This window comes from Phaenicophaeus curvirostris, chromosome 1 (genome assembly GCF_032191515.1).
Source record: "Phaenicophaeus curvirostris isolate KB17595 chromosome 1, BPBGC_Pcur_1.0, whole genome shotgun sequence".
Classification (NCBI taxonomy): Eukaryota; Metazoa; Chordata; class Aves; order Cuculiformes; family Cuculidae; genus Phaenicophaeus; species Phaenicophaeus curvirostris.
In genome coordinates this window covers 26,368,216-26,393,584 of record NC_091392.1, presented here as the reverse complement: position 1 = coordinate 26,393,584, position 25,369 = coordinate 26,368,216, and the positions used below count along the sequence as shown (strand labels likewise).

Genomic DNA, 25,369 nt, shown 5'->3' with positions numbered 1-25,369 from the left:
AACTTTAACCCTCAAGCATCAGTCATATGCTAATTTTAAAGTGGAATCAAGAATCGTAGAATCCCTAGGATGCAAAAGACCTTTGAGATCACCAACTACAACCATACCTGTCCACTAATAAATCATATCCTTAAGCACCTCATATACCCTTCTTTTAAATACCTCCAGGGATGGTGACTCAATCACCTCTCTGGGCAGCCTGTTCCAGTGCCTGACAAACCTTTCAGTGAAGAAATTTTTCCTTATGTCCAATCTGAACCTCCTCTGGTGAAGTTTGAGGCCATTCCCTCTTGTCCTATCACCTATCACTTGATAGAAGAAACCAACACCTAGGTAGCTGCAGACAGTGGTCTCCCCTCAGCCTCCTCTTTTCTAGGCTAAACAACCCCAGTTTCCTCAGCCACTCCTCATAAGACTTGTTCTCCAGCCCCTTCATCAGCTTTGTTCCTCTTCTCTGGACATGCTCCAGGACCTCAATGTCTTTCTTGTGGTTAGGGGCCCAAAACGGAACACAGTATTCAAGGTGCGATCTCACCAGTGCCAAGTACAGCGGCAAAATTGCTTCCCTGGTCCAGATGGCCATGCTGTTTCTGATACAAGCTAAGATGCTATTAGCATTCTTGGCCACCTGGGCACACTGCTGGCTCATGTTCAGTCGTCTGTCAACCAACTGCCCAGGTCCTTCTCTGCTAGGCAGCTTTACAGTCACTCTTCCCCAAGCCTGTAGCACTGCACGGGGTTGTTGTGTCCCAAGTGCAGGAATCAGTACTTACCCTTGATGAAACTAATCCCGTTGGTCTCAGCCCATCAATACAGCCTGTTGAGATCCTTTTGTAGAGTCACCCTACCCTCAAGCAGATCAACAGTTCCTCCCAGATTAGCGTCATATGCGAATGTACTTTCAGACTTCTACCCTTTCTCTGAATCTAAAGGCATAGAAGTGTAATTCATTTGACTTTGTGTGTGTGAGAAAATGAAGATGCCCACATCCAAGCTAATTACCTAGATATTTTTCCAGTCAACACCAAAAAAAAAGGCCTTCTAAGAGTGTGAACCATCTTATTTGAAAGTTAGTGGCTAAGATACGCCAGGTAAATTAGATCTTAAAGGTCTACTTGCCCAATGGCCCACAAAAAGTCACCAATGTTCAGATTTAGGTATCTGTCTCAGAGATAGGGGAAATATTAAAAAAGGCATTCTGAAAAAGATTATTGAGCAATATGGATGGCTGATGGATTCTAGTTCATGTATTCTTATGTTGCTGTGTGCTATTATTATGTCATATACACAGCAGTTGTGGCCAGAAGCCCTAAGATGCTATTATAGACCCTACAGAGACAGATAAGACATACCTGGATCAAAAAAGAATTTTCTTGGATATGTAGTGCCATTCTCTTCTCCCTTTCATACTGTCTTCTAATTTGTCAAAAAATCTATCAAATTTTGTACCTATCACAAATCAGCTTTAGGAAGTGTTTTTTCATTGTTGCATGAAATGTGGGAGTTGCTGCAACCAACAAAGGACGTTAGAAAAGGAAGTGGAAAGATGTCTGTGTAGCAGACACTGGGTAAATGAGTCTCCCTGCATGGGAAATATAAGGCAGGCAGCACAAACCTTTTCAGTATAACAGGTATTTGTGACTTTCAGAACACTCTAAAAAAAAAGCACAAGTTCTCTCCTAGCAATGTCTGGACTGGACCTGTTCTGGTTTTAAAAATTATATATGCCTGCATAAAGGTTCTAAAATAGTAAGTATTACAATTAAGTCCCAGCAGCTTTAAAGTAACTATTTCCAAAAGAAATGTTGACATTTATATGTATGTTTGTGAGAAGCTTACCTCCAAGCTTCCTCAGTGTCCCAGGTCTCTGCAACAGTATTATTCTCCCTAGCCACTCACACTGAAGATTGTAGTGGGTTGGGGACCTTAACTTATTAACAGACAGACCCTTTTGAGAGGTTTTTCCGGCACATGCAGCCAAGCATCACGCTGGCTGAACTGGGAACTATGGCAAAGCGTTTGTCAAATACCTACCTTGTTGGTGCCTGAAATCAGGTGAAAATTTTCTTATCCAGAGACACCAGCTTCAGCTTCTAACCACTGTCCCCTGTATATTTTTGCTGTGAGTATGGCAGAAGCTGTTCTCAATGTTTTGAGAACACAGTCTCACAGTTTGAAAATCCCATGCTATTCTGTACCAGTGGCATTTTTATGTAGTCTTTTCCACTCCTTCAGCAAAAAATGTCACTTACACATTGCTTTCAGTAGTTGATAATATATTTATGTAGCACTAGGCTAAGAAATCATTCTTGTGCTACTCCAAAGGGCATGTCAAAATCAGGAATGATCCCCCATTTACAAATGCACTTTCACATCTATCAGTTATTTAGTTTATTAATCCAATTATTGTATGGAAAGTTAATTTTCCATGGGTAATAATCAAACACCTTGAGGAAGTCTGACTATATTATATTAGCAATCTTTCCTCTGTCAGCCAAACTTGAAATCAGATCAAAACAGATACAAATCTAGTTTGACAAAATGAATTTTCCGTAAGTCACATTATCTTTCTTTCATTCTTTGTTAAGCAAACCAATATCAGCCATTCTTTTGCTACTGATGATGAATAACCTGTTAACTCTTTTAAAATACTGCCATAAGAATTCTCCCAGTTGTAGCACCTTCTCACCAGGGAATATGTCTTGGCTTGAATTTTAATGATTATTACTATGATATAATATTGCTATTTTTATGTAAAAGTCCCCAGTGTTCTTTACTAAGGACATGCACAATCCTGAAGTCTCAAACACACAGTCTATCACTGACAGCAGAGAGGCATGTCGTGGAGAAAGGAGAGGCTGGAGAAGGAATAAATATATTAATTAAATAATTTAACCCCTACTCAGTAAAGGATGAGAGATACAGCAAGATAAGAGGCAACTTGAAATGCTAAATAATTTGTTTGCTTTAACTGATCGCTTGAAGAATAAATGCCACTAAAATTTCTGCCAAAACTAAAAGTTGATAAAAGCCATTCCTAAAGAATACAAATTTTCCTTTAAAGGATATTCCTAGTCATTATCTAAGCATAACTTTGACTAAGATAGTGGAACGCTCCTGGGAAAAGGGCAGCAGAGTGTAAACACAGAAAGTAGGAAACTGGCCTTTGCCCACTGACTGAAGGATGGCATTGCTAACTACACATTGCCCTTCACCTCATCAGACATTCATTCAAGAGCAGATATCACACTTTTTGAGTAACGAATAGCATCCTACTTTCCTCTGGGTTTTCTTTCAAAATTTCCATTTCAGATGTCTACTAAAGCCACAGTTTCCTTGTTTATAGGGCTTAAAAGAACTGCAGGAGAATATCTGGTAGCTCTTTTAATACCTCTGGTATTTCTATAGGTTAATCTGCCTTCCTGGAGAGTATAGGGGACTCTCCTTGATCAACATAGAACGTAATCTGGATCTAGGTTTTATGTCACAAAAAGAGGCCTCAGCATGAGCCATCAGACTTTGAAATTTCTTTCTTAGGCCTCTGCTACTATTTTTCTGAAGTACCAAATTAACCCTGTCTTGCATCCTTGCCAAATCCTTGATCACAAAGATGGTGTTCTCAACAGTATTTTATGGTAAACCTTCACTCAAGATGCATTCCTTTTTGGAGCTTGCTGTGGGCAATGAAAGACTGTTTTAATTTCTTTTATCAACTGACTGCCATGCAAACGTGCTGCATCTACCAACACCAGAACTACCGTGCATAGAAAGAAAATTTGAGACTTTCAGAAGTGCATAGTGGTCCATACATGCTATTAACCCTAGTTTTCCATCTTAAAATTTATAACCCCTTAGAGATATATAATTCCTCTATTCTTCCCAGCAAATCCCTTTTCACCTTCCAAACAGCCAACAAAGGACAGATTGGCTTTGCAGTGAAATTTCCAGTAGAAAATTTACTCAACTGTAAGTCTTGATACAGAGCAATGCCAGTCAGTCCTTAATGGCATGCTCACTACCCACAAATGGGTGAAAAGAAATCATGTCTAAAGTCAAACTGTCTATAGGAATATAGCTTAAAACACTGCTACTTGGTTATGGATGGGGCATGATTTCTTGTCTAAAACCTGAAACTTGCCTTTGAAAAATTCTTCTGGTGATCTGATCTTCTTTGAGACCTTTCAGAGATGCTGCTTCCTTTCTGCTCTGACTTGTCCATACGAATATTTTCAGCTTTCGCTATCTTTTTCTTTCTACTTCTACTATTTCTTTACAGTAATATTTGACTTTCCACATCTGTTTTGTCATTACTTCTTAATTTTTTTCTCTCTTATTGTTTTCTTTCTCGCCATTTTTACTCAGTCCTTCTCTTTGGGAGAGAAACTCTGAGAGTTTCCATCTCTCCCATTTCCATCATCATTTCCCTCTCCATCCACCCCTTGCTTTACTTTTCCTCAGCTACTTCCTTACTTTTTCTACACCTTTTCTCCACTTCTATTTTCCTTATGATTTCCAGCCCACAGAGAACTGCTATCCCTACAGGCTCTTCAGCGCCTTTTGATCACCTGCCGTCCTCTGTAAGTGAGCTCCTCCAGCAGCTCCACCTGCCCCAGTTCAAAGACTCCAGAAGGGTTGAGAGGGATTTGCCTTTCAGCAGGAGCAAAAGGAGGTTTAACACTGTCCTGAAAGTTGAAGCAGAGGGGATTGGTTTGCCAAAGCAGGGAGATTGTCCAGCCACATGCCACCTCATTTGTGTTCTCCCAATTAAAGCAGCCTGTAGGGAAAGCAGCATGCCACTATAGCGCACAGGTATACTGACCCCCCAAAGTGCTTGTTAGCACTCACCATACTAAGCATTTCCTCTCACTGATTGACGATATATGTGTGTATGGCAGAGAGCAGATTCATTACAGCACATTAGCCAGACAGGCAGACAAATGCCCACAGGGGCAGAAAAGCTGTAAGGAATAAATAAAAACTTTATTATTTTTCTTAAACTTCTTTTCCCCAGGCTACAGTGAGGAATACTGGAGGAACAGGAGAGTGAAGGGAGCCCAGAAGAGAAAAGGAGTGGCAAGAACTGGAGGGAAAGTTTATTAGCAGTCAAAGAAAGTTTCAAATATTCAATGTTGGGTTTAGAGTCTGGAAAGTAGCTGAATCTCTACTTATCTTTTTATTTGCATTCTCACTTCTAAATGAGAAAGAATTAGTGCAGCAGATACCAAGTTATCAGAACATTCCTGATGTAACAGGTCTGAAATGTCTACCTGTCTGCTCCACTCACTGCATTTAAGCATTCCTCAGTTTTAAAAATGAAAAACAAACTCGTATCAGCCTTTATCAACAGCTGCCACCCTGTGGTATCTGTAATTCCACAGTTACTTCCCATTTGAATAAAGAGAAATATGGTGGCATCATCTGATCTGTTCAGTGATGGTTTTTAGGCATCCTGTTCTATGAAGAACAGCTCATAGGAGATGGCATGTTGACAGGCGGCCACCCTGCACCCTTGTGCAGGCCCTACTGAAGCCGAGGAGTGGGCAGCCTGTGTGATATTGCCCTTGACAGCATTGCCACTGAACCAAACCACCTCCCCATTGCTCATCCTTGGACCTGGAAAGCCACAATCCAGGACTGCCCCAGGCTGTCAACAGCAGTACTTGGAAAACTCACGTATCCTCAAATAGCTGATGGTAAAAATCACATCCACCAGGCACAGACTCATCAAGAAGCAAAACCCTTTGTCTGCATGTCATGAGAATCTACCCTCTCTGCCATGGAACAAGGGAGAAAATGTGGAGCTGCTGGGCCCTGTTCCTATTCCCCCTGCACTGGACCTCAACCTGTCTGCTGCCTGAAAATATGATGTGATGTGGACAGAAAACTCCAGAGACATTCCACTGTCCAAAGGGAAGATGGAGTGTAAGTTGTCAGATCATTAAAGAGTTGATCTTAAGACTGATGAATCAAGGAGCACGTTTTGAGACAGACTGGGGCAAGACCTATTTATTCAATAACCTGGCATTCGCTTGCTTTGAATCCTCTGTATTTTTTAGAACATGTTAACTCCAACAGCTTCACCCCTCACCTCCCTCCTGGATTTCATTTAGGTGCACTTCAAAATGAGCTAATTATGTTACAATTAAGAATAGTTTTCTGCAGGTAACACAGCATTCAGAAATATACTTTGTAAATATCTGTGGGTAATACAGGTACCTCTGAGATTGCTGGAGCTTTGTCTGATGAAAAGTGTGTTCCCACTGGAAAAAATCCATTGAACCCAGGATACTGTGAAACTGGCATATGACACTGTGAATAATGTGCATGGGCTTCTTCTTGCAGGTGCTTGTCTGTCCACTCTTGATCCTGTAGCTTTCCTCTGAGCTGAAACTGTAGTCCAGTCAGTGCCTGCAGCATTGCTTTATTTCTTCCCTTTCCACCATTAGCAGAGCAGAAAAAATCACTATAAAACACACACACAAAATAGAAGCAGCAATTTAATTTGTTGCACAATATATCTCTACTTTTGAGAAAAAATAAAAATCCTTAAACATAAAACCAAATTAATGTTATGGTTATAGGGCACATATAAGGACACAATCCCTAACATAACGACTGAAAAAAAAGATGAGAAGAAACAGTTGGCATTCAGTTAACAATCATGTTTGGAGGTTTGTGGCTGACTTTGTTATTCCAAGGGAAGCCAGGTACCAGTCTCTTGGGATTAGGTACAAAGGCGAGAAAAAAGTGGACATGTATGAATCTCAAAGGTGACTGCTGGGTTAATAAAACAGTCTGTTTTCTGTTCACCTACTCTTCCTCTCAGTGTGCAAGTACATTAAAATATGTCAAAAGGAAAGCCATTTGCTGGGGAAAAATAATTCAGCTAAAAGTCAAAATTTCCAGCTGGTGTATTGCCTTGGTGTGTGCAAGAGCGCTAACAAAGCGACCCACACATCTCACTGGATGAAAGTTGGTATCCTCATTAAAGTAGAAACAAACACTTGAAAACAGGAACAACTGCTAGTTAAAAAAAAAGGACCACAATTGATAGGAGAAGCCCTCATTTTTCCACATTCTGTTTCCTCCTTGCTTTATAGCAGGTACGATATATATTTAAGTAATCTCCTGAAAAGTGATGAACGTAAAACTGATTCTGTATGCAGTAACCATTCCTATTTGCTGGAGGAATTGCGTTACTAAGAACCATCCACACTATCATTTTATGTTTAGAAAAAGAAGGATTTTCACAGTCCAGATTCTAAACTGCCACATAGAACACATGGATTGGTTCGTGCAAAGAGTAACCCTTTCAAAAGTGAATAGCTCTCGGGAAGACAACATACAGTTACTCACACCAGAAAGAATTTGTAGGATCAGCCTCCAATTCTTCAAAATAAAAGCACATTTATACTGGTCTAGTACTTCCTTTGCCCCTAGGAAACGCAACAAGGCACTAATTCACTGCACTATGAGCATTTTTTGTAATATGAGCAGCCTGAGACCCAGGATCTCCTGTTCCTTGGCCCTGGCAGAAAGCACTATCAGATAAACAGAAAGAAAATCAAGAGAAGTGGTACATCATGCCTTTTCAGGACATGATTTTCTCTAAGGAAAAAAGGACCAAAACCAAACAAAAACAGAGGACTAAAGTTTTCCACAGTCTCCGTTGACCATGGTAGAGTATATTGTGACAAACTATCTGAACCACATAATCTTATTGTGAGGCTGGAAAAGACCTCTGTGGAATATCTAGTCCAACCACCCAGCTCAAATCAAGGTCAACCACAGCATGTTCCTCAGGGCCTGGTTGGGTTTTAAAAAGCTCCAAAGGACAGAGACTCCACAAACTCCCCAGGCAACCTATTCCAGTGTTTGACCACCCTCGCTGTAAAAAAAGCTTTTTCTTGTGTGGGGATTGAAATTTCCCCCATTTCAGTTTGTGATTACTGCTTCTTGGCCTGTCATTTAGCATTTGGCCTGGCTCCACCTTTTTTTTCTCTTCCCATCAGGTATTTACACACATGAAGAAGATCCTTCTGACCTTTCTCTTCTTCAAGCTGAACAAAGCCAGCCCTCTCACCCTCTCCATTTAATTTGCAGACTCCAAATCCTTCAGCATCTTTGTGGCCCATCACTGGGCTCACTCCAGTAAATCCATATCCATATACTGGGCAGCCCCAGGCTGTATCCAGGGCCCCAGCTGTAGCCTCCCCAGTTCTGAGGAAAGGAGAAGAGACATTCCCTTGACCTGTAGCCAGTGCAATGCTGCTCTGATGCACCCAAGGACAGGCTGTTGGCCTTCCTTGTTGCAAGGGTGTGTTGCTGGCACCTGTTCCACCAGGACCTCCAGGGCCTTCTCTGCAAAGCTGCTTCCCAGGTTGTTAGCCCCAGCCTTCACTACTACGTGCAGTTATTCATCCTCAGGTGCAGGTCTTGACACTACCATTTGTTGAATTTCTTGAGATATCTGTCACCCTCTTTCTTCAGATTGGCCCTTGGAAGGGCAGCACAATTATCTAACATAGCAACCATTTCTCCTGATTATCCGTTATCTGCAAACTTGGGCTTTGCTTCATCATCTAGGTAATCAATGAGGATTTTAAGCAATATTGGGACCCAATATTGACCCCTGAGAGACACCACTAGTTACTGGTCTACAGACAGTGTTTATGACACAACAATTTGAGCTTTCACAACAGTTCAGCCAGTTTTCAGTATACTTCATCATGTACTACCTAGTCAATAATTTGTCAGTTTGTATATAAGGATGAAGTGGGAACTTCAAAGGTCTTATTAAAGTCAAGCTAAACAACATCCACTGCTCTCCCTTTGTTTACCAAGCTTGTCATCCCACTACAGAAACCTACCAGGTTGGTTGGACATGATTTTGCTTTTTCCTTTGTCTGCATTTTTCTGTTGATCTACCTGTAGAAACCCATCACGATGACATTCATGTCCCTCTCCAAGATTCAATGCCAAAAATAAAAACAACACTCAGCCCCAAAGTGATCAGGCAGCTGGACTTGATGATCTTTGTAGGTCCCTTCCAACTGAACTGAACTATACTATTCTGCTCTGTTCTATTCTGTTCTGTTCTGTTAAATTGGAATTTATTAACTTAGCTAATGTTTCAATGTATATCAACAGGATCTTTTAAAATGTGTATTATGTTTGTAATGCTTAGAATTCCTTCCTTCATTATCAAATGCCTACGTAGTATCTTTTTAAAAATGCATTTTATGTACCTGTTAAACTATAACAGCCAGTAACAGTAGCTGTTGCAAATTAATATGTCAATACACATCCAAGAACACAGCAAAAATTTTAAGACATTACATAGAGCATCTTTGGTGATGCTAGGAGCACCAGTGGAGAAAAAGAAAGCTCTGTAGATTTTTCCTTTTGAACAAGGCTTTTCCAATGCATTTCTTACTGGCTAATATGCTTTAAAGAGAGGAAAACTGTAATTCAAGAAAATTGTAAGTTTTGATACTCTCAAATACTCTCTCACTTTTCCTCTCAAACTAAATATCCATTCTAAAACTTATTCAAGTGAAGTTGACCCCTGAAATTCTGTGCAGAGGACTGCTCAAGTGTCCAGAATAAATGTCAGGACAAGAATCTGGCTTTGTTCTTACAGAGCATCTTCTCCTGAGGTTGTGATGTAAATACATTGCTAAAACTACAGCAGTGCTTCTCACAGCAGCCTTTTCTAATAAATAAAGCAAAGTTACCCATGTTCCCAGAAGGCCACCTCATTCTTCTCTCTGGGTGCCTTTTCTGCAGTGTGAACAGTTTCTCTCCCTTCCCTCCTTGGCCCTCTCTCCTGTTTTGGCCAAACTACTCCAATGTGAATACCTGCAAAGTTCTGAAATATGGAAACTGAGAAAATGGCTGTAAATGCCCCTTCCTGGCCACTGTAATCTTATCACGCCTATTTGGTTGTCACACTTGATGCTGAAAACTTAGTCATGCAATCCTTTTGCAAGCAAAACTCCCTGTTGACTGGTATGTCTTTGTAATAAAAATATTACTGGATATGCAGAGCAGCAGTTCTGAACAAAGGAATTTAGTATTTTTCTTTTAGTTTTCCCCTTCAAAAATGCCCTGAGGCTGTCATCTCTTTCAGTCAATCGAAGGCTGAAAATGTTCAATCAAAAAAAAAAATCTATTTTTGAGCAATAGAAACATAAAAGATATCTCAAACCACAAGTATTATTTTTGTACACATATAGGGCCAGATTTCTTCACATTTTATTGACCATTTTGTTAACTCTTTGCTTACTAATTTTTTTGCCTAGAGCAGCTTTTGGCAGTGAAGGAAACTGTTTATGAAGGAATGCATACCTATGATCCCTTAGGTATATCAGTCATGGAGGAGGAGGACACTCACATATACAAATGTCATGTATAAAAGATATGCATAAATTTAAAGTATATTTCCATTTATAAAAGTTTAATCTATTTTGCTAATTTTTCAATTAAAAAGTATAAAGTAAGTTAATGTTTTGAAACTGAAATACAACTTAACTTGTTTTCCACAATAGCTTAGAAGTAGCTAAACAAAGTTAATCCTACTGAATTTCTGCAGTAACTTGAACTACAAGTTGCCTCTTCCCATGCTGCTTTCTTCAGAACTGATCAGAAGTAAAAAAAAAACCATGAAATATCTCTTTCATATTTTTATTTTTGTTGATAGTTTGAGGCTTTAAAATGATTTTAGTTAAACCAACAAGTCAAAGGAGTCCAATGGAAACAAGACAGATTGAAAGCCAAGTTAAATTTACAAGTGTATGTGAGTTGTTTAAGACTAAAAGAACCTCAAAAGAATTTTTAAGTGGAAGTTAATTATGTTCTGGTTTATCCAAAGAACCTTAACTCTGATCTGTAGCAATGCCAAGCAGTAAATATGTATTTACATTGATAGCAATTTAGTCTGTGGCTCCAGTAAAGATTAAATTGATTTTTAAGAATTCAATACAGTTTAGGTAATTTAAAATCTGGCATAATTTTTAGTACTATTTCCAGTTTGCAATACAGAAATTCTGAAAAAAAAAAAGTTTTACACTTTTTTTTCAAAAGGGCATGGGGAAATAAGTAGGATGAGTTAGAAAACTAACTGTTTAAGATAATGAACAAGCAGGCTTACTTGAGAATGGGAAAGACGATTCACTAAAATAGAATTTTATCAATGTATAAAATGTATATTGGTGCAATAACAGAATTGGTCAGAGAGTTGTATTAAGCTATAAAGGAGGACAGACAAGAGATTTGGAATTATGTATCCAGATGCACTACATTATGACTCAGGCAAAAGCCTTGCTGTAGAACATTAACACCTGAGAATCAAGTCTAGAATAATCTAATAAGCAATACACACCTTTTTGAGCAGCCTGTACAAGAAAGATGAGTAAAATGGAAGAAAAATGAAGATAAACAGCAAACACAGATAAGGGACTTAGGAACTGTGTTATAAACAAAGCTGGAAAGAACTACATGACAAATGCATTGCTTTTAACATGATGTATATGAAAAGTATGAATTTCAAGAAAGAAATAATTACTACAAGAGGAAAATAAATTATCCTTGTAATTATGGTGGTATTAAGAATATTAACTAGAATATCATAACAATTCTTCACAGAGAATAAAAAGCAACGGATATATTGTCCCAAAGAAAGTGGTCTAATCCCCATCATTCGATTCACTTAAATTGAGACTTGGCAAAACATTAGTGAAGTTATTGTACAGTAGGTCATGATCCTGTATTGGCAGGGGATGGACAAAATGACCTAGCAGGTCTTTTCCCTCTCAATCTTCTTTGATTCTAAAAGGCTCTAAGTCAGATGCTTCCATCATTTGTCTATGAGATCAGCAGAGCTCAGAGCTACCACAGGGAGACCTGTGAGGGTGAGGGTGAATGTAGACTCGGCTAATAAAATATCAGAAGCCCATAACAGACAAGAAATTCTTTCTCTTTTATTGTTATAAATATATATGTATCTTCTTCTCAGGGTTCACTGTGAATGACGGTACAGAAAACTAAATTTTAAGACATTGAAAGGCAAAATAAGTGTAGAGGTCACTACTGTAGAGGGATCAGGCTGGAGTAGCAGCAAAAGAAAATGTACAGTCCCCTGCCATCAACTTTTTGAAAATGCAGGTCTCAAAGGTGAGGCAGTAGCAGGATTTCATGCACAAACTTTTTTTTTCTCGATTATCATTCACATAGAAACAAGTCTTTGAAGAAAAGCTCCTATCTAAAGCTTCATTGCTACCTATCTATGCTGTTTCCTGTCTTTCTTTAACAACAGATAGCATTAGAAAGTAATGTTTGAGAAATAGCCTAGAACTAAAGAAAACTATTATTTCATTTGAAAGTGTTCAGGAAAATTCAATACTCTGATGACAATTAGGGTTTCTTTTTATGAAGGCAGGAGGTGGTGAGACAGGATAGCAACTACTGTTTATAGAGGTCTGTAACGCTTGGGTCCGTTGTGACCATAGGGCTTCCTATCTCCACCCCGCATCTGCAGCGTGTTCAAATGCATTGGATGTTAGCCTAACAGTTTGTGAATGGGGCAGCTAAATATTACTGCCTGCACTACCATTAAGGATGTCTGCAATGCTGACCTCGTGTAGAAGCGTCCAGATGAAGTCATAAGGGTAAAAAGACGTAGAGAAAGGGCAACATCAGTAAGTTTCCAGCTGATGACCTACAGAAATAGAAGCATCTGTGCATGAAGCTGCCCTATCTTGCCTCTTTCTGAAGCTGAGGAGAAAGCCCTATGATCTGCTGCCAGCTTCATCTGTGAGAAAGATATGTCAGCCCTTTCTCAGACTGATTGCACATATGGATCTAATATTCATGCCAGACAAACTGGTAGAGTAATAAACAGGAGAGACTATTAGACACATACAATACCTGCAACAACACAAGGAGATAGGTTGGTGAGGTTTTTGCTGAATAAAAAAACAAAACCCACCTTACAAATCTCTTAAATTACTTTGTGGCAGTCACTCAGTATGTGGAAAAACTGGAAGCAGATTGCACAGTTTATTGGGACTTCCAAAAGGTTTTTAGAAAATTCTCTCACTAAAAGTGTCTACAAGGGACTAAAGCAAAGAATAGGAGAGCCCTTTGCCAGGATTAAAATCAGCCAGAAAACAGGAAGCAACTAATTAGGATAAATTGTCAGTTTTCTCAATGACTGGCATTAGCAAAATCCTAGAGGTATCACTGTATTTTCCAGGTGTTCCGAAATAGTCTCTAAAAAACTGTGGAAAGGAAAGTAATCAAATCTGCTGGTTATTCAAGGTAGTATAACTGAAGAGTCTCATGACACTGACTGAACAGTTAAAAAATGGCAAATGAAAATTGCTGTCTGCAAAAAATTATGTGGTGTACTTGGGGAAACACATTTCTAACTATATACACTATTGGCAGAGTCTCTTATGGAACTAGTTTTCACCACTTAGGAAATTATATTGAAGCTAAAAAGAGAGTTCTTTAACATGGCTAGTCTAATGGTCAGTGCTGGTCAAACTAGTAGACACAATATTAGAAACAAACCACAGAAAAAAAGTTAATATCGTGGATTAAATTCAGTGTACCCATATCTCAAGTATTGTGTCCTTCTTTTCTATCGGTATGAAAGCAGTACAGAAATCAAAAAGGTGGTTGAAGGTGTGCCATGCCTTTTTCATGAGGATCAAGTAAAGAGACAGAATTCTCCATCCTAGAGAAAAGATACCTTAGGAAAGTCATGTAAAACATACATGGAGGGAAGAAGGTGAAGGGAAAAGACTTCCTACTTCTCACTTGTTATAAAGTAGGATTTTCATGTGCATGGTCACAGGAAAAGCCCAGAAAAAAAAAAGGAAAAAAAATCACTTATGTCTAAACTGTGGTACTTTATGTCAAATGATTACATAGAAAGAAAAGCTAGATAGGTTTGAAAAGTCACTGGGTTAACAAATGAAAAAAACATCAAGGACCATAAATTACAAAGATATCAAATCTCTGCCTCAAGAGTTACCTAAGCCACAGATTGCTTGAAGCTGGCATTTCTTTCCAGAGGAGTATGGTTGTTTTGGAGATGTCATTTGACTCTTATCTAGGCTTCTACTACTTCTGACTGCTGAAGACTGGGTACTGAGCCAGAAAGAAGTCTGGTGTGATTCACTATGGCTGATTATTACATTCTGAGGAAACAGAGAAGAGCACCTCTGTGGAGGTGGGCTTGTTTCCCAGGCAGCGTACGTCACCAAGAGCTGCAACCATCAGCCAACTGTACAAGGCCCCGCTGATCCAGAACAGTTTGAGCCTTACAAAAGGTATGCATATATCCTTATAGCTACTGAAAATCCTTCTGGCACCCAGATGCCATCAATTTCATCAATTTTTAATGTGACCACAAGGACAATAAAATCACTTGTCTTCTCTTCATTCAGACCTGTAGATCCTTAGAACATGAAGAGCCATGCAGGTCCCCTGTTCTCTGTGTCATAAAAAGAGGAGAGAAGTGGCTTTGACATAGCTTTCAAATGCCTGAAAAATTGTTACACAGGTGCACCACCATTAGTTTCTTGACTTGTGGCATGAATGTTTAGAAAGAAACAGTAAACACATCAGAAGACTAGTAGGCATTAGAGCTCAAGAGGACATCTTTAAATGCTTCCAGAATTATTTTATTTTCGGTGATACAATAGAGGTGTCTTTTTATACTGAGGATAATGGGGTCCATCCCCACCAGAACTTAATAACTTTACTGAAATCTTTCTTTGTCCTCCTGTCATAACTACTGCACGTCACCATTAATGACATGTAGTAGCAGCATAAACCAAAGGAAACAGCATGTAAGGAAGAGGTAGCATGAAACAACAAAAGCAGCTCACAAGTAATAACATGTTACAACACATAGTAGGTTTCCATAAACTTTCTTTTCTAAAATAATGCTTAAAGGCATTAGTTCTGGTGTGTATTTGAACCTGCAGAGTAGCTTCCAGGGAATTTTACTGGCTCTCCCCAGCCATGTAGAGACAAAGATGTGGCAGCTTAGGCTGAAGGTGGAAAGGAGAACATAGAACATACATCATTTCACAGTTAATAACAGAGAAACATTGCCTCATAGCATTCAAAGTGTAAATGATGACAGCACATGGCAAATTAACATATTAAAATGCTGATGAATGCTGTCAATTTTGTTAATGAAAATATTAGGGACTCTGAATTAGGTATAGGCATGTCTTTAAAAATATTATAGCTGTTGCAAATTATCGCTTTGGATATGACAATGAATGTGTAGTTTGATTTGAAAAGATTCTTTTCAACTTGGAAGGAATCTGTTTATATTCTGTGATTTGGTTTTCCAGTTCACAGAGACAAAACCAAATGATCTGGTAATTACCAGCACAACGGCAACTCCTCTGTAGGAGGGTTGCCAGGGGCAAGATGACCCTGCTGTGCTGGGCAGTTCAGCCCTCAGGAAGGAGCTCTTCAGGGCTATTTGAAGAAAGAAAAAAAATCATCAGCAATCTAGAGTCCAGAAATTAAGGATGTAAATCTTCAATTTAGTTGATTATTTTGTCCATTTATGTAACTTGCTAGTCAATAGATCTATTTATGTTTGAAAATTTAGAAGTATGAAAATTAGTAATACAGGCTATAAGGATAAATGCTTAAAGAACTGTGTAACTCCATAAAAAAGTAATGCTCTCCACCAAAAATAATAAAGAAATAAACACACAGTATTTTAATCAATACACTTGATAGTGTCAAGACAAGCATGTCCCATCCACCCTAAATGGAAGAAGTAACGTCTTTTCCTGATTTGTGGCACCGCATCACGAAGTCACTGATTCAGCAAAGCAGCAGGATTAGTTGTCAGTAAATATTTGGGGATATATACAGCCTAGAGGCAGTGAGGAAGGTTCCATGCAGCCCTCTCCATCTTCCTTCCCAAAGATTACCTCACAAGACAGTCCACCTTTGCTGACAGTCTGCACACATCCTGATTGAAACTAGATGTATGGCCAGAAACACTGATTCTGGATCCCTCCCGAGACTGCTTCACTGCCCAAGCTGACCTTGTGCGACATGCCCAGCCCTCCCATAGCCAGACAACGGATGCCACGACACTGCAAGCATAGTGATGCACTAGCACACAAGCAGCTCATTAAGATAAAAAGGTGCCAAACGTAGTGCCCTCTAGAGTTCCCACTTCCACACAGAAGCAATTATCTTTCTCTTGATGTGGATGCCTGAACACTACAAGGACAAGAACGGGGACAGGCTGCTTTCTGACCAAACTGGGGCTCCTGCAGTCCCTTGGGTGTCCCCCCAGTACAGGCCTTAGGACCTTCTAGACAACACAGTGCAACATCCTTCATGATCTGCATTGGAATAAGGATCTTTGGGATAAATGAAGCACAAATCCGTATTTCACAGACACCCTAATGAAAACACTTTGTATCCAGTAGAGTACAAATGCAGATAAGTCTGCAGTCTTGTCTTATCCAAAGTGTATCTAAAACAATGTTATGAATTGATTGAGTAGAATAACTTTACAGAAGCTAGTTAATGGAATAAATATCTTTTAAAAAATCATAGCTTGCATTTAAAAGAAGCTTCTCTGGGAAGAGAGAATGTCTTGAGATACTATTGTATTCGTATAACTTGAGGAAGTGAGGCAATAAGAAAAACAGAATAAAGAATAATACTAGCAAAAATACCTTAATTGTATGTACAGCCACAATACTTATTAGTAGCTACATTTCTGGTGAATATGTATGGCTGTATTTTTACACAAGTATTAAACCTTTTAATGTCAAATACTGATGGAGGAAGGGAAGAGAAAGTAAGATATTCAATAGATGGACATATACAGATCATAAAAGCTGCCAATGACACAAATGGTTGTGCAATGATGTCCCAAAAAGCCTTACACACTAATACTTAAGGAGTGATATTTGCATAGGAAAAAAAATAACAGGTCAGCATGCTCTAGACCACGGGCTAGCCTGGCAGCAGCCAACCACAGGAATTCAGAATAAGGCAGAATCCTGTCAGTCTTTAATTTTTGCTGAGAAATCCGTAACAAGGTGTGCAGCCACCTGCTACCAGAAGCACAGTTGCTACATATTAAGTAAGATGAAGAGCATAAAAATTCCTCCAGCAGACAGCCTAAGCTACACAGTATGAATACCTACTGGCCAATTTTAAGTTTCTGACATTTTCCAACTTTTCAATAACTGACTTTCCTACCTCTGTTTTTTCCCCCCATCTTCCTGTCTGTGTACAAAGAGAAGCCCTAGAAATGAAGCTGAAGCACTTCTTTGATCCTTTTTTTTGTGACCTCCAAACAGGCAAAAGACCAGCTGCACAAAAATGGTCACTTAGTCTCTGCAACTATACCTTGGAGTAATGCTCAAAGGGATGCAAAGTTTTTGTTGTTATGATTTAACAAATACCAAGAAATTATGTGCAATCTGCAACTATTGAATGTAATAATTTCAGATTACTATTACTATTACAGATTTTTCATATATATGAGTCTTCACATCCCCAATAGCCTGTCAGGCAAATGTAAAGTACCATCTCAAACTCATGGTAGTGCAACTACTTTTCAAACAGAGAGCTGTATAAAGTTTTAACATTAGCCTTATGGATTTTTTACATAACCTTTCTCTCAGAAATGTTGGTGCTATTTCTACAGAAATTTTCACATGCACATAGAAATTTTCCTGGGACCACATCCAGGAATGATAAATATCCACACAAACAGTTAGTAGTTCAGAAAGAGCCGCATGGTTAAAAATTTTTGACAATCTGAAAAGTAGGAGTTTCTATCAGGTTCACCAGAGTACACAGACATTTTTAAATAACTTTTAGTGCAACCCAAATATTTCCTCCTGTATGTTTCAGGACAATTTTTATTCTAACACAATAATCAGTCTTTGAACAAAATATCGTACTCTAAGGGTGCCCTTTCTCAGCAAATATATTTTTGACATCTTTCTTCTTTGCTTGAGAAATCTTTTCACTTATAGTAGATGCTGGCATGATGAGAGAGGTAGATGGATAGACTCAGTGCTGAGTTATGTTATGGATCAAATGCCAATATATACTTCCTGCATCCAGAGCTCCTTTCTCAGGGCATGTGGTCTCTCATAGTTCTACTCTGATCTACAATGTTCTGAAAATTATACATGCAGTTTTGCAGCTTCCTGTCTAAAAAGTTCTAATATCTGCAAAAACTGTCAAACTTTAACCTGGACAAGATTATAAATACCATTTTGTGTACAGAGAAAACTGCTTTAGAGGAACAAAAAAGCCTGATGTTTTTATGCACCTCTTGTTATAGATGCTTCATTTTTGCCTTCTCAACTCTGAAGAGTCATGACATGAATAGAAAAGTGTCTCCCCAGGTAGCTGAAAAGACTTAGGGATTGTGGCTACTATACACAGTTTCTCATTACCCATATTCAAAGCTTAGAAAGTGAACAAGGTTTTACATGCAGGGCACATATCCTAGATTTGAAACTAGGATATGCACAAGTATGAGAAAAAGAGAAAGAGAAAAAAATCTGAAACTTTTATTTGATATAGGTAGGACAAATCTCCTGCAGTAGTTTGGAAGAAAAATATAAGCAAATGTGACCTAACTTCTCATACTGTGTGACACAGATGTGATGTGTGCATGGCACCAGGCAGAACTCACTTAACTTACCAGCAATCCGTCATGGAGTAAGACTCTAAGTGCTAGACAAGAGGATGAAAGCCTCTGCCTACCCGTAATTATAACCATTGAAATGAGTCCTATGGCCAGGATTTTAAATCTTAGCGATGAGGCTTTAATAAATGTCATCACTGATGCATAGTTACTGCATTTAAGCTACCAGTTTGAGTATGAAATTGGCAGCATCAGGCTAATAACATCAGTTACGAGGATCTTGTACATTCTTTATATGTCTCCCTACGTGCTTTCCCTCTGGGTCTCTCTCTTCTCTCTTATCATTCATCCTGAGTACTATCCCTTCTGTGCTGGACTGACAGGGATAACAGGCCAATACTTTTTGCTCAGAGGGTTTCCTTCTTGTTCATCTTCTGGGTTTATTTTCCCATGACTTCCAGAAAATGGAGGTTTGGCCTCCTAAATTACTAGATCTTACGACAGACTAGAAGGCCATTTACCTTCTTGTATTAAAGCCCCTTCAAGCACTGTGCTGCCCTTGCCTCACTGCACTTTGACTGTCTATTAGGTTGTTTCTGTTAGATTTCTGAAAGATTTTCTCCTAGTCTCTTTCACCTCTCAGTCTTTGAGCATGAACCTCCAGGGCTGCTAGAAGGAATGCACAGAGGGTCTTGAGGACAAGTGGAATTACTCTCAAGAGAAAACTAAATACCACCCATCTGTTCTCTGCTCATGGAAACGGAGATCAGAGCTCCTACCTTGGTATTCTAGAAACACTGGACCTAATTGAGTGATTGATTGCTCATACGCTGTTCTACTACAAATAAATATCAAGGATTAAATATGTACGTGTAAAATAAGCACCAGTAAAGAAACACCAGTTACTGATGTCTTAAAACTTATTCTGTATTAATTACAACTTCTATCTTTACAGAATGCTATGATTTAGGATTCTCCTTTCACAGAATGCTATGATTTAGGACTTTGGTTAGGGTATAGGGCTCAACATTTCTACTCCTGCTAAAATTATCATCTCATCTGTGGCAATTGCAATGAAACCCGATCTGAGGTTTATGTCCATCCAAATGATAATTCAGAAATTCATAACATCTCACAGCTCTGTTTGGTGACACTGGTACTTTCTTAACACAAAGTAACTATTTGCTAAATCACTTCCATAGCAGCACACATCACCTGGACTGTCCTGTATCTCTCACTGACATTCATAAAATACCTTTCATAAGACCTAACAAGTTCATAAAGAATACATAGCATAATAATGCTGTATATAATTTTATGCAGTGCACAATAATATACATAGATGCATACATCTGCTTGCTGGTGTCGCTTAGAGGTAGTTCAATGGAATGTTTTTTTCATCAAGTTAAAATCTAATAAGATGTGGTGAATACTGGATTTAGCCTAGAAATATTAAAATACATATGCAGTTACTTTTGTACCAACAGACATTTCCTTTAATACTTAAAGATACTTGGAGTGCCATCTTCATAGAAAATGCTGGATTGAAAAGTTCATGTTCTAGAATTGAATGTTCCCAGAAAAGCTTTTTTAATTATAGGGATTGCTTTTCCTTTCCAAAGCTTGCTTCAAAAATATTGTAGACTTCTGTTTACTAAAAAAAAAAATCACACTGCAAATCAAAACTGGATTACATAAACCCAGAAAAAATAATATTGATGCAATGATTTTTCTGCACAATTGGTATTTGATAAAATTTCAGAAGAATTATACAAAGATATGAATTTTACAAAATATTTCTAAAGCTTTTAAGCAAAATGCTTATGAAAGTGCATTTTAAGTCACTTGTCAAGTGAAAGAATATCAAATATTTTTGAAGAAAGTCTGAAAACAGACTACAGTTCATACATTTCAATTAAAAAGATAGAACATATGCATGAGGACTGCAAACTTGACAGATAACAAATCACTAACATTAATAAAAGTCAATAATCAATAATAATATATAATGCTAGCTACATGCCGGTATCATGATATGCATACGATCTCATAGATATTTTAGTGTATGTATCATACTATATTAAGGGCATCTTTTTGTTATTTAGTGACAAACATTGCCTTATGTTAATTTAAAAAATTAAAGTAATGCTTTTGGATATTGTTATGGATTGTGGTTTTTTGCTTTACCCAAAACTAATTTTGACAGATGACTGCTAGTTTAAAATCTGATTACAGCAAACACACATACACGTTTTTCTTCCTAGGTTGTACTCATACATTTTATGACAGACATTAATTAGTGGGATTTTTCTGAAAGTTACATCTTTATGTATCAAGGATCTTTATTTTTTTTTTTTGTTTACACTAGTAAAAATCTGTTGCAGTCAGTAAAATTATTCATTGGGTTTAATGGTATTTAATTCAGGAACATTGTGTAGTGTCTTGTTTTATGACAGTTATATAAAAGTTTCCAAGGTCTGCCCACATTTGCTATCAAAGTGCTACACCTTTGCATTAGACAGAAAATCATTGATACTTTAATTATAAAAGCATACTTACTAGTAAAACTGCTCCAGGATTTCTACATCACAGCTTATCCACTGAATCAAAGATTCTTTTCTCCTATCATGTTGATTCACAAAACTTACACTTGTTATTACTGCCTGTAGATGTACTTTGGGGTAATTGAAAGGAAAATTCAGAATTTCAGAATCTTCTTTTCCTTCCTTTCTTTTTTTAACATTTACTTTTCAATGCTTTGCTTACAGTCCTGTAACAAATACTGCTACCATGCTGGCTAAAAACTCTATGCATAACAGCTAATTGGCTATCTAAGACATCTTCTTTCAGCAAGCAATGGTTATTGAATAGAATACAGTGGTATTCTTGGAAAGGGAAAAAAAAAAAAGAAAAGAAGAATAATGGGCACTAGAATGACAACATAAGAAGAGGAGAAATCTCAGATTAGCCCAAACTCCCAGGCCCTAATCACTGACAGAAGAATCTGGTGAATCAAGGAAAAAGACATCAATCCATTCAAACAGGATTAAAGGTTTAAACTGAAAACTAATAAACTTGTTAGTCTTTGTGGGAAAAATTTGCATTGGGATTTTTTTTAGAGGTGAAACAGACAACTAAAATATTTCCAAATGCCTATTGAATGCCTCATGCAAAACAGAAAATAAACTATGCCACAGAAAATGAAATCAGTGTAAATGCTAAAATAAACTGATATGTGGGAGAATGTTGTAGGGTGCAATGACCTGGTAATCATTAGCATTTTTGTAAGAGTAATGGCATAAAAGTTAGTATTTATTACTAAAGTGTATTTGTCAGTGAAGTAATGCCTTCGTAAACAAATATGTATAAAATATGTATATGTTTCCATTGTAGACTTTCAATATTCAGATTAGACTTACATACTTCAGATGGCAGACTCTTTACATCGGTGCTCTTTACACCTGAAAAAAAGGCTGAGTAAAACCACTACGAGAGAGATTTCCTTTCTAGTTACAGAAGATGGTTACCAAATAAATTGCCTCCCTTTATTTGGTGAAAAAGGAAGAGACAGGCAACATATAGTATGGTTTATGTTACCCTTTCCTCTCTTAACATAGTGATTATAATTTAAAAAATATACAAGGGAAGAATTATAATAGAATTTCTATGGCATGAGCAGAAGTCCTTCTAGACCAGCCTTGTATCATTGTTGCAAACGCTTCTCCAAATGAAATTTTGTTACAACTATTCTAAAAATGAAAAGGTTTGTAATACAGCTATTTCTATTTTAATCAAAAGATAAGTAAGTAAATTTTAGGCAAATTATTAGCTACAGAACTCAATCCATTAACATTATTTGGCATACATTTGTATTCTTGCTTACTGCTAGAAACCTCTGAAAAAAAGATGTTTAGAAAGCATGATTTTAATACATATTTCTTTCACAGAAACAATTGTTTATCAGCAGTAAAAAACACTGTCAATTGCTAGTTACTGGCTTTTTTATAATTATTGGCAATCCTGAAGCCATTCCAGTTGTGAGATCACCACTAATGACACTCATAACTTAGAATAATTGTTTGATTTACCAGTATCTGCACTATGTTAATAGTCTCTCTAAATAGCCTCAAGGAAGCTTTTTTTTTTTTTCCAATAACTGAGATGTAGTATACATCTTATTTATTAAATTTACATTGGACTCATTCAATCCTAGTCAGCACATATAGTATGCCACAAATTTAAATAATGACATTCTATGTGGGACTTGTTACTGGGCTGGGGATATTTGACCTGGAATGCCATTAACTTAACTTATACATTTTAAAATCATGTTTGAAATGCTGCAAAACTAAGATTGTAGTGAATTTAATTTCAAAGTCATTTTGGATGTCCTTTCACACTGTATGTGGTAATCCTTGATATTTGCACTGATGCTAAATGTTAATGAACAGAGCCACAGTGTACCATTTCACCTAAAGCAATGAAAACATTAAAATCTCTTTAGAAGACTGAATAAAACTTTATTTTATAAATATAATCCTTGTTGAAGCGCTACCATTTCACTGTACTTTTGAAATAAGGGCACATGGAAAATATGGAAGAGTTCCTTTGAGATAGCTAACTAAAGCTACAAAATGAGCACGGTACAGTATTTCCAAGGAACACGGTTCAAAAGTTGTACGATTACTACTAAGGTTGTTTTATTCTTTACCACATTTGGAACAGGAAGTCTGTGTTGTTCTTGAAGAATTCTGAAAAGCAATGTCACAGTCTGATGACCTCTTCTGCTCATTAAAACGTTCCCAAAGACAGCTCTCTGCATGATGTTTTGTAGCTTCAGCAGCCATGAACTAATTTGTACCTCTTATTTTGATCATGCACTGGTGAAAGAACCAAACAATATTTTTCTTTAAACACAGAGAGGTCTTTCAACAGCTCAGCATGCACTTCTACCCTCTTTTTAATCTTGGAGCACCTATTTATTTGCTCTTTTCACCACTAAATCTTCTTTGCTCCTTTCTGCCCCCCTGCAAAGCTGCTAGTTAAAATCTTCAGTGTTTTTTCTTCATAGGCTTAAACCATTAGAAGGGTATTACCATAAAAAGGGAGACAAGGACTTAGAGACATGGTGCACCAGAATTTGCATTTCTAATTTTTAATCCAATTAAATTAAAATAATATTTATTTAGCTGTAACCTTTCTATAACGGGTATAAATTCACTAAAGCTAATGGAAAATTCTTCCTGGAGGAAATTGGTTATAGGTGTTCACTGCAATAACTGATTGGTTCTGCATACTGAGTGTCTCCAGATTTTGCTTATATGTAATTAGCGTTCAGCTAGTTGATATGTTTATTTTGCATACTTTCTTTTTTTTATGTGTGTGATTCATTATGCAAGTCATATTTTTTGCGCTAGACGGTGGATTCAGTATATGCAAATTGTTAAAAGGTACTATGAGGGTGTTAGCTTTTAATACGTAACGCATATACGTATAAGTAAAGGCTATATGGCTTGCCATATTTGCATTACAACTGAACACGGGTTTTTTTCAGACAGCTACTGAATTAAAAAATTATGACATTATTACTTTTATTTTCAATTAATACATTTTAATCAGTAATCATTTTGTAAATCCAAGCCTATCTAAACCCACAGATGGCCTGATTCGGCTCCCATTGCTTTTGGTCCAAGTAATGAAGTCAGCACTTATTTTACCCTCTCTCAGGCTTTTATACTAAGGAGAGGGTGCAGAGGGACCTCTTGGAGATAAAGTGCTAAATTTTGCCTTTTAATGGGAGAAAATATGAACATTCTGACTGAAGAGCCCAGAGTTAGCTGCAAGATGGGAAATTCCCCACCCAGCAGAATGTTCCCCTGTATTCCAGTGCCTTCTGTGGGGACAGGTTTGGTAGGGGCCACCCTGTGCTTTAGCAGAACCCCTGTCCACAGGGAATGCCCATGTGCTCCTACTGGCGCACAGTTTTTGGGCATCTGACAAGATATTCACCCTTCTTGAGGGAAGTTTGCTATAAATCTTCATTCTCACTCTCCCATCCTGGCTATATCTGTGTCCAGGACTCCAGAGTCCAAACTGTTCAGGGTAGCCATGAGGCCTGGGAATGAAGAAAAGGATTGCAATGAGACAGAAACAGAATTCCCTGTGTCCATGGCTCCCAGCTACAGATGTTCACCTGCAGAAGCAGGTAAGAGGACTGAGGCTTAGGAAATAGCTCACTTCTTTGTTTAATACTGCACTGGATATTTTCCAGAAGTATGAACCCCACCATTATCTGGAGAAAATTAAGCCAGAGCCAGTTAACCATTCCTGGCTGCTGCTGTATATTCTACAAAGCAAAGAAATTCATAGACCTAGGATATGATGTTCCAATCAAGAACATTCTTCTTGAAATTTCGTTCTGTTTTCTTGGGCCACAGATTGTTTCTCAGAAGGATACAGTTAAAAAAAAAAAAAAGAAAAGTTGTCAGCTAATTCTTGCATTACCCTTGGTGTAAGTTTTCCAAATCCAAATCATCTTGAATTTGTAGGAAAACTTTCTACCTTGCATTCTAAGAGGAACAGACATGTAAATACCAAATATGATTTAAGTATTCCAAATAAGTGGGCAGAATAATTTGCACAACATCCTTATTTATTTTAAAATATCCTGTAAACATGTACAGATCAGTGAAT

At 37.8% G+C, this 25,369-nt stretch overlaps 1 protein-coding gene across 2 annotated transcripts in view; it reads right to left on the bottom strand.

The window, feature by feature from the left end:
• The window catches only part of TFEC (transcription factor EC), a 135,822-nt gene that overhangs the window by 87,316 nt on the left and 23,137 nt on the right, over positions 1–25,369 (bottom strand). For both annotated transcript variants that reach the window (XM_069851006.1, XM_069851009.1), the window contains exon 2: positions 6,217–6,463. In XM_069851006.1, the coding sequence (XP_069707107.1) occupies positions 6,217–6,417 (201 nt within the window). In that variant the 5' untranslated portion in view covers positions 6,418–6,463. The remainder of the gene's footprint in view (positions 1–6,216; positions 6,464–25,369) is intronic.